Source organism: Sapajus apella, unplaced genomic scaffold (genome assembly GCF_009761245.1).
Source record: "Sapajus apella isolate SASKATOON/1434 unplaced genomic scaffold, GSC_monkey_1.0 scaffold97, whole genome shotgun sequence".
NCBI classification, from domain to species: Eukaryota; Metazoa; Chordata; class Mammalia; order Primates; family Cebidae; genus Sapajus; species Sapajus apella.
This window is the reverse complement of record NW_022437037.1, coordinates 4,861,349-4,874,722: the sequence shown is the minus strand read 5'-3', so window position 1 is coordinate 4,874,722 and position 13,374 is coordinate 4,861,349. Positions and strand designations below refer to the sequence as shown.

Below are 13,374 nucleotides of genomic sequence, written 5' to 3'. Positions count from 1 at the left end.
TTAAAGTCCAGGCCCTGCATAATTGAACATCCTGGGTTCAAATTCCAACTCTGCTGCTCACTGGCTGTGTGGCCTCAGATAAGTCAGCTAACCCTCTCCGAGCCTCAGTTTCTTCATCTGTTAAGGCAGGAGTAACGATACCTGCCCTTGGGGTTGCTAGGGGAATTAATGGGACAGTACATAGAAAGCAATCGGCTTGCAGTGAGCAGCTGGCTACTTGCTGTGACAGTGTTAGTGTGATATAGAATTAGCCCAATACCAAACGTGGCATCTACTATGTCACAGTGGCCGCCACCTCTGGCAGGAATCCAGTGAGTAAAACTGGAACAAATTCGGACCTGGGGACTGCTAGAGCACCTGGGCTCTCCTGCAAGCAGTGCTACCATATGCACAGGATGAGTCAGGACGCCGAGCAGGGCTGAGCCCGCTCTGAACAGGGTGAAAGCAGCACGACGCAGTGAGCAGCGAGGCAGCAGGTCGCAGCCTAGGGTCCCGTGCCTCCCTCCACTGTTCTTCCAAAGATTTTCCTAGACTTAGGAACGCGGACAGCCTGCTGCTCACAGGCTATGGCGGGCTGCGTGCTGGGCTTCTGTGGGAGTGAAGGCTCACCAAGGCTGGGTGGGCTATTTCTGACCTCACCACGAGGGGCAGCAAATACGGTAAAAGAATGAGCATGGGGAGAGGAAAGAGGCTCCGGGCAGGATCCAGGAGGCCTGCCTTCCAGCCCTGCCCCATCCCAGCTCGGTGGGCCTGCCCTTGGCCTGCCCCCTCTGCTTCCAGTCATTGATCTCCTCATGTGGAGAATTCCTGTACAGCAATGGTTCTTAATGGGGGTGAGCACCAGAATCACCCGGAGAACTTTACGTATAGATGCCCAGGCCGCCTCTGCCCCCTCCCATGTTATGGAATCGGGTCCAGCTATGAAGACTCTGAAACCTCTCCAGGGGAGAGGGGAAGAAGGAGATAGGGGTGGGGAGGGACGTCATGTCCACCTGCTCTAGGGGCTTCTGTAAGACTGACCTCTTGTGGATTCTTCTCCCTCCAACTCACTCTCAGGAAAATGACCATGCCCCTCAATTCTGGCAAATACTTCTTACTGATTAGAAAAGGACCAGTGCCCACTGAGGCAGGAAATGCCACAGCCCATGCAAATGCCCCACAAGTCAATGCTCTCCCTGATTTAGCAGCAAAAGAGCCAACGCCCCCATGGGGCACAGGAGGTGCTGCCCCTGCCCTAGATGGTACTCCTTCCTCTTTGAGTGAAAGAGGAACTAGGAAGGCCAGCAAGGAGACAGATTATCCCCTCATTCCCAGCTGACTTCCCAGGAGGATCCTGGAACTTCGAAAAGGACAAAAACAGCGGCACTGGTCGTTGCCATAAATTGTGTGAACACCATGTGCCAGGGGCCGAGCAGGGCGCCTCTCATGCTTCATCTCATGATGACCTCTGTGAGGGAAGCAGGCCTATGACGCACTCAGGCCTGGAGAAGTTTAGCAAATTACCAAAGTTCCCCAGCTTGTAAGTGGCGAGGCCAATTGGCAAACCCAAGTCCACCTCCCTCCAAGGATCAGCTTAACACCTATACTTCATGCTAAGTGAAAGGCGGTCCAGAACCTTCAAGTCCACTGGCGGTTCAGGATGATACAGTCATGACTCAAAATGCTGGGCAATGCCCAAGAGCAGGCAGTAATCCTTTCTAAGGAGTTTATACCATATGATTCATGGGACACACGGAAGCAAAGGTCCACAACAGCCACTTAAAAGGTGAAAAATTTCCAAAACAATCCTTCCCTGGGTGTCAGGTCAGCCACAGAGCCTCAAACACCCCCACCTACTCTTCATCCTTGTCGTCTGCTTCCTCTCTGCTGTGCTTCAGAGGGAACTTTGAGTCAAACACAAAAATTAAAGAAATAAAGACAACAGACAGCCTGGCTGGCGTTAAGAGTACCTCTGACTCACTCTGAGTCTTGGCATTTCCACAATCTGCTTAAGCCCCGGGCTCCAGCTCACTCAGCATGGGGGACAGAGGAGCTTCCCCAGTTTGTGGTCAGGCACGGGCCTGAAAGTCTGGTTTCTCTCAATCACCAGAAAAGACACCAAAGGATGCAGGCCATGTGCTGACCTGGGACCACACCAGCCTGAAATGTCCCTTCTGGGAAGGGTTTAGTTCACGAGCTGCCCTCTGGCCTCCATGAAAAAAAGATCCCGCTAATCCCACTCAAAGACCATTATCAGGAGCAAGTATGGGAAAGGCTTCGAGTAGTCAGGAACAACTACACGGAGCATGAAATTCTCTGATCTTCAAAACGTTGAGCCATGTGAAGAATTAAAAATACATTTCTGGCCAGGCATGGTGGCTCACGCCTGTAATCTCAACATTATGGGAGGCCGAGGTGGGCAGATCACCTGAGGTCAGGAATTTGAGACCAGCCTGGCCAACACAGTGAAACCCTGTCTCTACTAAAAATACAAAAATTAGCCGCAAGTGGTGGCACTTGCCTGTAATCCCAGCTACTCGGGAGGCTGCGGCAGGAGAATCACTTGCACCTGGGAGGCGGAGAGTGCAGCGAGCCAAGATTGCACCATCGTACTCCAGCCTGGGCAACAAGAGTAAAACTCTTGTCTCAAAAAAAAAGTAATAATACATTTCCAATTTCCAATATACATTTGAAGCAATGACCCAGGAGATATCAAAAGTCATCAAACTGAACAGTTAAGGACTGTGCATCTTAAACAAACTATATCTTAAATGATAAAGAGCATCAAAGAAAAGCAGCAGAAACAGCTCCTGAAAGTAGAACTCAAGACCCCACAATACCAGGAAAGGCTAGCTCTGAAAAGGACTTCTGCTGTCAAGCCTGTTAGGTTTCTAGCTCCTCTTTACCTTCAATTCTAGAACCACAATGCACTAAAGGCATTGCGAGAGGGTGGTGTGCAAAGGGCCACGCCGGTCTCAGACCTGGCTCTCAGCAGTCTCTCCTGTTTCTCTGCCAGCCGCAGGCTGCAGCTGCAATGCTGTGAGCTCCGCCAGGGAGACTTGGGATGCGACACTGCAGCTGGGCTGAGGTGCACAGCACCCCCCACCCCTCCCATCCACTGCACACAGTCCGTCAGCAGTGAGCTAGGTGAAGATGAAGGTCAGACTTCCCAAAGCTTGGTGACAAAGGCTGGTTAATAGCAGGCAAAACCTTCTCAGCAAGAGAATCTGACCTTCCCTAAATACTGCAGTCATCAATTGAGAAGAGTTGGTTCTCAATGATGTCCCAAGACACATGGAAACCACATGCATGTTAACACCTGTAGGGAGAAGAACCACGACCAGACAGATCGAGGGAGGGTATGCCACCATGGACCACTAACCAGGCTCTCTTGGTGGCTGTGGGCCCCAAAAAGTACTAGATTCCCAACACTTTAAAGGCCTAAAAAAACCTGGCAATGTGTCCAAGACAAGGCTGCTCCTCAGCCAGATGATATGATAGGCCTCTGCTTTTGGGGGTAGCTTATATGAACTCAAGAGTGGTATCCCTGGTTAATGAATTATTTCATAATGTTGATCAAAAGCTGTGATTCAGTTGATGGCATTACAAGAATATAGTGCAATCTGCTAAGGAAAAGTAGCAACAAGAGGGTTTTGGTGATGAAAAAAATTTTAAATCACTGTATTAAACCAGCTTAATAAAAAACACATATTGGCCAGGCGTAGCGGCTCATGCCTGTAATCCCAGCACTTTGAGAGGCCGAAGCGGGCAGATCGCCTGAGCCCCCCTAGTAGCTGGGATTATAGGCATGCGCCACCATGCCCGGCTAATTTTTGTATATTTAGTAGAGACAGTTTCACCATCTTGGCCAGGCTGGTGTTGAACTCCTGACCTTGTGATCTGCCCGCCTCAGTCTCCCAAAGTGCTGGCATTACAGGTGAGACCCACTGGGCCTGGCCTATTTTTTTTTTTAAAGAAAAGAAAAAACACCAGAGCAGAACTGCTCTTTGAGGTCCTTTCCAGTGGAAATGGCAGAAAAGAGAAAGCAAGAAAAAAAATGAGAGGAAAAAAGGGAGAGGATCTCTCCTGGGAATGAGTCCTTCCAGGGCAGTCTCACATCATAAAGAGGCTGGTGCGTTCCTATCCAAATCACGTAGAATAGTAATACGATGATTTAAATTAATCTAAAGAAGAGGTCATTAAATCTGGGGTCTGTAAATTCCATGATACTTCATGGAAAACTCTCCATAGACATGGGGAAGTCCACACCTCTCACTAGATTCTCAAATAGGTCTATTATTCCCCAAAGGGATAAAAACCACCAATCAAGGAAGGCCAGGATGAAAAATAAGAATATATAAACATAAGTTGCAGCCATGATGCATGCAATGATTATTTCTCTTCTTGCCTTCCCTACTAAGTTTCTTGTTAGGTCTGTTTACATGAGCACACCCAAATACAGCAGAGTTCTTTGGCATAAGCTGCCCTGAGCTAACGGACATCTTAAATAACCACAAGCATCTGGCCAACTAAGCCTGAAATAAGCTCAACAGGCAAAGGAGGAAAAGAACCAGAGAGACTTTCACTCGTCCTCACATCCCCATGGCTATGAGAGACTCAACAAGCCTCATCTCTAACACAACAGTTCCCCACCTTTTGGTCTGAAGACCTCTTCACACTTTTAAAAGTTCTTGAAGATCCCAAGTTTTTTTGTTAATATGATTACATCTATAAATATGCATCAGAAAGTAAAACAGGATGGGTCCAGTGGCTCACACCTGTAATCCCAGCCCTGTGAGAGACTGAGGCAGGAGGACAGTTAGAGGCCAGGGGTTCAAGGTCAGCCTGGGCAATATGGTGAGACTCCACCTCTACAAAAAAAGTTAAAAGATTAGTGCACACCTGTAATTCTAGCTACTTGGAAGACTGAAATGAGAAGATCACATGAGCCTAGAAGTTTGAGGTTACAATGAACTATGATCACACCACTGCTCTCCACCCTGTATGACACAGTAGGACCCGTCTCTAAAATTAATTAACTAATTATTATTATTTTTTTTAGATGGATTCTCACTCTGCTGCTCAGGCTGGCGTGCAATGGCATGATCCCAGCTCACTGCAACCTCCACCTCCCAGGTTCAAGCAATTCTCTGTCTCAGCCTCCCAAGTAGCTGGGATTACAGGCACCTGCCACCACGCCTGGCTAATCCGCATCAGGCTAATTTTTTTTTTTTTTTTAGTAAGAGATGGGGTTTTACCATGTTGGCCAGGCTGGTCTTGAACTCCTGACCCCATGATTCACCTGCCTCGGCCTCCCAAAGTGTTGGGCCTATGGGCATGAGCCACCATGCCCGGACTAATTAATCATTTGAAAAAAAAAAAGAAAGAAATTTCAGGAATATTTAATTCATTCAAAAGTAATAAAAAAAAAACTCATTACATGTTAACCTAAGCAACATTTTCTGTTAAAAATTTTTTTTAAAAATTTTTCTTTTTTTTTTTTTTTTTTTTTTTGAGATGGAGTCTTACTCTGTTGCCCAGGCTGGAATGCAGTGGCATGATCTTGGCTCACTGCAACCTCCATCTCACATGTTCAAGCAACCCTTCTGTCTCAGACTCCTAACTGGGATTACAGGTGTGCAACACCATGCACAGCTGATTTTTGTATTGTTAGTAGAGACAGGGTTCCACCACGTTGGCCAGGCTGGTCTTGAACTCCTGACCTCAGGTGATCGGTCTGCCTTGACCTCCCAAAGTGCTGAGATTACAGACATAAGCTGCTACACCCGGCCCCAAAATAAAAAACCTCTTTTCTAAAAAAAAAAAAAAAAAAAAAAAAAAAAATGAATGAGAAGAGTGAAATTATTTTCCATTTTTGTAATTCTCTTTAATGTCTAGCTTAATAAGATGCAGCTGGGTCCTCATCTTTGATTCAATCAGCATTCAACTTGCTGTAAGGGAGCATTTGGTTGAAATATATGAAGAAAATCTGGCCCCATACAGACAGATGTAGGCCTTTTCGGATTACTGTGAATAGTCTGTGATTCTGTACTAAAACCCGACAAGTGGTAGCTTCTGAATATGAGGGGAGGTGGGGACTCTGAACTGTATCAATGAACTTTCCACACTCTTACATTAAACTCCACTGGTCCATCGTGCTCTTCCCGAACGCTTTTGCCCCTGAGCATGATTATGGAGCATCCTGCACTGGCTGCATGGAGCTCACTGTTTCAGAGCATTATATATAGAGCTCCCAGATACAGAAACATTATAGAATTTAAAAAAAATTACATTTTTGGTATCACCTCTGCTTATATCAGAAGTCTTATTTTTTTAAATTATTATTTCCTTATCCACTTGACATCCGAAGAAGTCTTATAAGAAGTGGGGCCGGGCGTGGTGGCTCAAGCCTGTAATCCCAGCACTTTGGGAGGCCGAGGCGGGTGGATCACGAGGTCAAGAGATCGAGACCATCCTGGTCAACACGGTGAAACCCTGTCTCTACTAAAAATACAAAAAATTAGCTGGGCATGGTGGCGTGTGCCTGTAATCCCAGCGACTCAGGAGGCTGAGGCAGGAGAATTGCCTGAACCCAGGAGACGGAGGTTGCGGTGAGCCGAGATCGCGCCATTGCACTCCATCCTGGGTAACAAGAGCGAAACTCCGTCTCAAAAAAAAAAAAAAAAAAAAAAAAGAAGTGGGAAACTGGCCAGCCATGGTGGCTCATGCCTATAATCCCAGCACTGTGGGAGGCCGAGGTGGGCAGATCCCTTGAGGTCAGAGTTTGAGACCAGCTTGGGCAACAAAGTAAGACCCCATCTCCACAAAGAATACAAGAATTAGCCAGGCGTGGTGGCAAAGACCTGTAGTCACACCTACTCAGGAGGCTGCACTGGGAGGCTAACTTGAGCCTAGGAGGTCGAGGCTGCAGGGAGCTGAGATCGTGCCACTGCACTTCAGCCTGACAGCCAGGCCCTGTCTCATAAAAAAAAAAAAAAAAAAAGGAACTGGGGAACTGTCAGAAAACTGTCAGGCTTACAAGGATAAATACAAGTTTTCCTTTATCACTGGCAACAAATACCGTTAATTATTTTTCTTGAAGTAATATGTTCACTTCGTTCATTTTCAAGAAAATGCCCACCAAAAACCCAAGCCTGTGTAACCTTAACAGTCAGTCATTCTTTCAGATAAAAGCAGCGTGGCCAGGCACAGTGGCTCACGCCTGTAATCCCAGTACTCTGGGAGGCCTAGGCAAGTGGATCACTTGAGCTCAGGAGTTCAAGACAAGCCTGGGCAATATGGCAAAATCCTACCTCTACAGAAAATACAAAAATTAGCCGGGCATGGTAGCTCACGCCTGTAGTCCCAGCTATTTTGAGGGCTGAGGTGAGAGGATCGCTTGAGCCCAGAAGGTTGAGGCTGCGGTACGCCAGGACTACACCACTGGACTCCAGCCTGGGCCACAGCACAAGACCCTGTCTCAAAAAAATAAATAATAAAAAAATAAAAGCAGCTAGTTCAGCTTGCAATTCAAGCAACTGCACAGGTACGTCCCTCAAGGCCGCAGCCATCACACTCCAGGCCCACAGCGTGCTTACGCACACCGCCCGTGTTGTCTCACAGAACATTAAACGGCACGGGTTGAGATGTCATCGCATGAACAGTTTTATTATTTCAAGGCCATTCTTAAGTGATGTGAGCCTTTTTCACCCCCTGTGAGGAGGTGACAGTAAAGAATGTGGTGGCTGCTGGGAGAGTCTGGTGCCACAGCCTTGAATCACGTGAGGGTGCTGGCAATTTTACCCACCGCTACTTTTCGCCATCAGGCAAACGTCAACAGTGCAAGAGACTAATACCATATGATTATGAAAATAGTTTTGACCCTGAGGACCCCCTTGAGAACCACTACCCTAAAAAATGCCTTGCACAGCCGCGGCTACTTTCAGAGCATGGCGGCACCTTGGAATGAAGCCGTTCCTCCATCACCTCGGCAGCAGCCAACTGGGACAGTTTAAATACTTCTGAAGCTCACATAAAAGCTCAGGCTCTTCAGAACACATCTTTCCTCAGAAACACAAGGCCAAAAAAAGGATGGTCAGCAGCAGAGACTGTTAATTAAATTTATGGTGTGTATCTCCAAGCCAGTCCTATTAGGTAATGACACTGGAGAAAGAGAAGGGAACGGGGATGCGAGCTCAAGGGCAGTCAGAGCCAGTAAATCTCGGCAGGGGAGACGGAATGGAGCCAGCACTAGGTGTGTCTGCGCGAGACTCAATTAAGCTCCCTCTCAGAGGATGTGGTGCAGCTGAGTCTCAGTGACCAAGGACCTGAGAGAAGCCACAGTGTTGTGTGACAGGAGAGACAAAGACGCGGCTTAAGGACAGTGGGCAGATCCGGCCTCAATGTTTCCCTTTAGATTTCCATCAGGTTTGGTCAAAAGGAATCCAGACACAAATAAATTAACAAAAGCCAGACACACTCTGAAAGATACATTCACCCCAAATGCGGGAAGGAAAACTACAAAGAGCATTTCTCTCACTTGCAATTACTGGGTCGGGACTGCGTCTAAACTTAAAATGAGATTCTTTGCCATAGTGGTTTTTTGTTGTCGTTGTCGTTTTCAGACAGGGTCTGGCTCTGCTGCCCAAGCTGGAGCACAGTGGTGTAATCTCAGCTCACTGTAGCCTTGACCTCCTGGGCCCAAGTGATCTCACCTCACCCTCCCAAATAGCTGGGACTACAGGTGTGTACCATCAAGCCTGGCTAATTTTTTTTTTTTGTAGGCTGGTCTGCCATAGTTCTTTGATTTTTGGTAGAGATGGAATATCTCTATGTTGCCCAAGCTGGTCTCAAACTCCTGGTCTCAAGCAATCCTCCTGCCTCAGCCTCCCAAAGTGCCAGGGTTACAGGAATGAGCCACCATGGTTGGTGTAAAAATGAGATTCTTAAGCCCAAAATGCCAGATGCAGTGGCTCACGCCTGTATCCCAGTAATTTGGGAGGCCTTGTGAGGCAGGAGGATGGCTTGAGGTTAGGAGATTAAGACAAGCCTGGGCAACACAGTGAGACCCCATCACTACAAAAATTTTAAATTAAAAAAAAGCCAAGCCCAAGTCACTGTCAAGGCCATGTAATGAGTCACTGGAATGATGAGCCTGAGAACAGGAAACAGAATGTCAGGCTCCATCCAGCAAAGCTTCCAAATCTAATAGGAGACATGATTGCTCATGGCCTGTGTGCTCCCAGTTGCCTCCACATCTCAGGAGGAGTGAATCGAGGGGAGCACAGAGGGTGGATGGGGCCGTGGGTCCCAGAACCAGTGACTAGCTGCAGCGTGCTCACTACCACTGTCCTGCAAGCTTCACAGCACACAGCCGCCCCGCAGTCACACCCAAGGGTGGCTCCAGCACAGAGGGCCATTCCTGCGACCTCTCTGCAGGCGAAGCTTCAGCTGGGAACACGGCTGCTCTGGGTCTGGGAATGTTGTAAGCATAACCATTTTTCAGGGTACAGAGTGACGCCAAAAGCATCTCACAGCCTCAATCCAGGGAAAAGCACATGAATCAAAACGATATCCCCGTTCTAATCTGCTCTATCCTTCTTTCAGAGGGCCTGTGATATCTGCTGATGGAAATGGGTGCTTCCCTAGCAGATGTCTTCCTAAGAAAGGGGAATGTGAACCCTGGTTTACCTATGTGACTTCCTGCTCTTAGATTCGCTCTCTGCTGAAGAGGTCCCATGCTGCCACCTGCTGGAAAAAAATGAAAAACTGCCTTGTGTGCCCAGGCCATGACAAACGCATTCCTGTTGAAGAAAGTTACCCTTTACTACAGATGCTGGGGGACAATGCTAACCCCGTGCTGCCTCACCTGCTGTGCCATCTACTCCAGACAGGGCACCTTACTAAGATCCTCAGCTACCAACCAACCTCAGGTGGAATAAATGGTCCCAGTGGCAGACACCACAGTCACCCCAAGCTCACGAGATGGAAGAGTGAAGAGGCAGGCGAGTCAGGAGGCGGAAGCAGGGATCGGGGAGGAGGTGAAGAAGGCAGGAATTCACCAAGGGGCAGGATGGAGCAAGGAGAAACACACAGGTAAGCTTCGCCAATGGAAAACACTGCCCTTGGGATTTTTTTATACACTTTTAGCCAAACAGCTGGAAGAACCAATGAGAAATATAGAAGCGTATAAGATGAAAAAGTTAAAACAGTCTCATCATGACTTAATAAAATAAGAAAAATCCTACCTGTTCACCAAGTTACAAATATAATAGAATTACCTTCTTATATAACAGGAATAGAAGAAAAATAAGGATAAGAATATCCCCAGACAGGGTGGGCACAGCAGCTCACACCTGTACTCCCAGCACTTTGGGAGGCCAAGGCAGGCAGACCACTTGAGGTCAGGAGTTTGAGACCAGCCTGGCCAATGTGGTGAAACCCCATCTCTACTAAAAACACAAAACAGCCGAGCGTGGTAGCAGGCACCTGTAATCCCAGCGACTCAGGAGACTGAGGAAGGAGAAATGCTTGAACCCAGAAGGCAGAGGCTAGGGTGAGCAGAGATTGCGCCACTGCACTCCAGCAGCGTGGGTGACAGAGAGAAACTCTGCCTCAAAAAAAAGAACATTTGCTTATAGCCATTACTGGAAATATTGGGGGGGGGAAAGAACATGCCCAAACAATTATCCCCGGAGGCGGATTTGTACTTGCTGACTTGAGTTTTTCTACTGATGGCAGGAGGCTTTACCGGGCACCAAGAAAGGCTATACAGCCAGGCTAGAAGCAAAGTTCTGCGACTCCTGCTAAAATCCACTGAAGAGAACCTATCACAAGACACGCCAGAGGGAAAAGAAGGGAACCTAGTGCCTTTGAGAAATAAAATGGGAAAACGAGAGAAGGGCTATTCCCAGAACTAGAAATAAAACAAAAGCTGGTGCAGGTCACGGAAGCCGAGTGGGCCTTGGGAGACCGCTCTCCGGGCACTGACCAAAGCTCCGGGCCTGGGCGAGACTCGCACACAGGCTGCCCAGAAGCAAGAGTGACGTGCGCCTGGACAGCGGGATGCCATACTATCTGTTCCAGGCCCAAACTGGCGAGATCCTCCGGAATACTGTGCCCTAAATAACAACCTAGGGCTGACCCTGGCGTGAAACTCAAAGTCATGTTTAATTCAGCTTAAGGAAATAATGTGTTATTACTTGCATACCAGGTTTATGAAATAAGATTTACAGCCACTACACATTTTCCAGATTTTCGAAATTGAATCCGCAATGGCTTTATAATCAGAAATAAGGTCAGCAACAAAACTTTATTAACAACGAAAACCTGTTTATTATTCATAACCTGCCTTAAAGAATGTTAATATCCACACTGGGCGTATAATACCATGGATGGAGGCAGTTCTGGGCTTTCGGAGAGAGAGCACTGCCCCTTACACCCTTGGGGTCTGAAATTCTCACTGGTGCCATGGCAGCCTGTGGTCATGAACATTATTCAAATAAGCCCAGAACCACACACAACATTTTCTTTTCAGCTTCTCTTCTGACTTAGGAGGCATGACTGGAAAATCAAAGAGATGCAAAGGGGCTATAAAGGGCACAACCGTTTCATATCAGGTAGTTTTCAAGGTTCCTTCTGTCATCAGAGTCTCCCTTTAACACCAACACATCTATTTTGAAAGTGTGTGAAATCAGCAGCCGGAGCTCCTTATACGTGGCCATCTCCTATCCATTATCCCTCCTGTTCTCACAGTGAAGTGCTACCTGGCCCTTCCAAGGCAAGATTTTCTCTTTCTGACTCAGTTCTGAGAAGGTGACAATCACAATCACGAGTGGAAATGAAATGAATCATCTTAATAAGCAGCAGTCACCCCCCAGCCTCCTCCTCATACAACTGGTGCTGCACCTCCTTCTCCAAACCATCCCTGGCTGCTCTCAGGAAGTGGGCCGCAGGCCTCCCCCTAGCTCACCTCCCAGGAAGACAGCATCTTGAGACCACAGGCTGCCCCTACTCCTCCACAGTTCCCCAGCATGGGGGTTCAGAGCAAGCCGAACAACACAAAATGAGCACGAGGGAACTTACCCTTTCCATCTGTTGCTGATGCTTCTTGTAAATGTCTGATTGACCTAAAAATAAACATTTAGAGAGCAAAAAGTTAGCTGACAAATCTGTACTCCTCTCTCTTTCCAGCTGTAGTAACTTGGGGCCGTGAATTCCTCCATTATATGCTGAAAGGTTGGACTAGATCACTTTAGAGCACTCTCCCTAAAACGGAGGATGGTGGATAATCAACACGTCTGAGAGGTAAAGTCGCCCTCTGCTGGCCAAATCTGTGGCAGTAAGTCTAGCAGAAACCAGAGCGTGAGGAGAAAAGCAAACTCCACTCCCACAATCAACCCCCTACCCAACCCTCCCACAATGGAGCCTCACTGAGCCCACCTGCCACAAGGAGAGAATAAACCCAGAGGAAAGTCACCAGCTGACTTCTAGAGTCTAAGTCCAGGAGCTGTGAATATGCAGCTCCATGCAAACTCATTTCATTGAGTGGAGATTTTTAATATTGCTGAAAAATGCCAGCCTGCAGGGGCAGTTTTAGGCTGTGATGTGCTGGTAACTAATGACCATCATTACAGTTCACGCAGGGGAACATTAACATTATTACAGAAGCAGCAGGTGAGAAGTGGAGGTACCATGCAAAGCCACCAATGGAGAGACTGGCCTGAGGGATGAGCAGGGCACAGGCAGACAGGGCTGCGTGAGGGAAGGCAGCACGGGTCTGACGCCGTCACTCACTCTAGTCAGCAAATCGATTACTTTTCCTAAATACTCCGTAATTTGCCCACCCGTGAGAGGGGCTATCTGCTTGAGAACTGAAAGCAACACCACATGCAAGTTACCCAGTACGCTGCTGGCCCTGAACCAATGCTGGCTGAATAGGAATACTTAAAGGCATTATTAATCTTGAATTGCCTCTCCAGTACTTACTTTTCATTTCACAGTAATTTTCAGGATATTTATCTTCAGGAATTTTTTGCATTTGGCTTCTGCTCATTAGTGTTGAAATTAACAGGCCGGGCGCGGTGGCTCACCCTTGTAATCCCAGCACTTTGGGAGGCCGAGGTGGGTGGATCACGAGGTCAAGAGATCGAGACCATCCTGGTCAACATGGTGAAACCCCGTCTCTACTAAAACTACAAAAAATTAGCTGGGCATGGTGGCGTGTGCCTGTAATCCCAGCTACTCAGGAGGCTGAGGCAGGAGAATTGCCTGAACCCAGGAGGCGGAGGTTGCGGTGAGCCGAGTTCGCGCCATTGCACTCCAGCCTGGGTAACAAGAGCGAAACTCCGTCTCAAAAAAAAAAAAAGAAATTAACAAGGGGCAGGAAATGGCTGC

The 13,374-nt window shown here is 47.8% G+C and overlaps 1 protein-coding gene across 5 annotated transcripts in view; it reads right to left on the bottom strand.

Annotated features, from left to right (window-relative positions):
• GPR107 (G protein-coupled receptor 107) overlaps positions 1 to 13,374 on the bottom strand; it is an 83,246-nt gene that overhangs the window by 21,508 nt on the left and 48,364 nt on the right. For 2 of the 5 annotated variants that reach the window (XM_032257596.1, XM_032257597.1), the window contains exon 14: positions 12,064 to 12,107. In XM_032257596.1, the coding sequence (XP_032113487.1) occupies positions 12,064 to 12,107 (44 nt within the window). Of the gene's footprint in view, positions 1 to 4,757; positions 4,851 to 9,669; positions 9,730 to 12,063; positions 12,108 to 13,374 lie in introns of all 5 variants that reach the window. The other 3 variants (XM_032257598.1, XM_032257594.1, XM_032257595.1) reach the window with 3 other exon arrangements.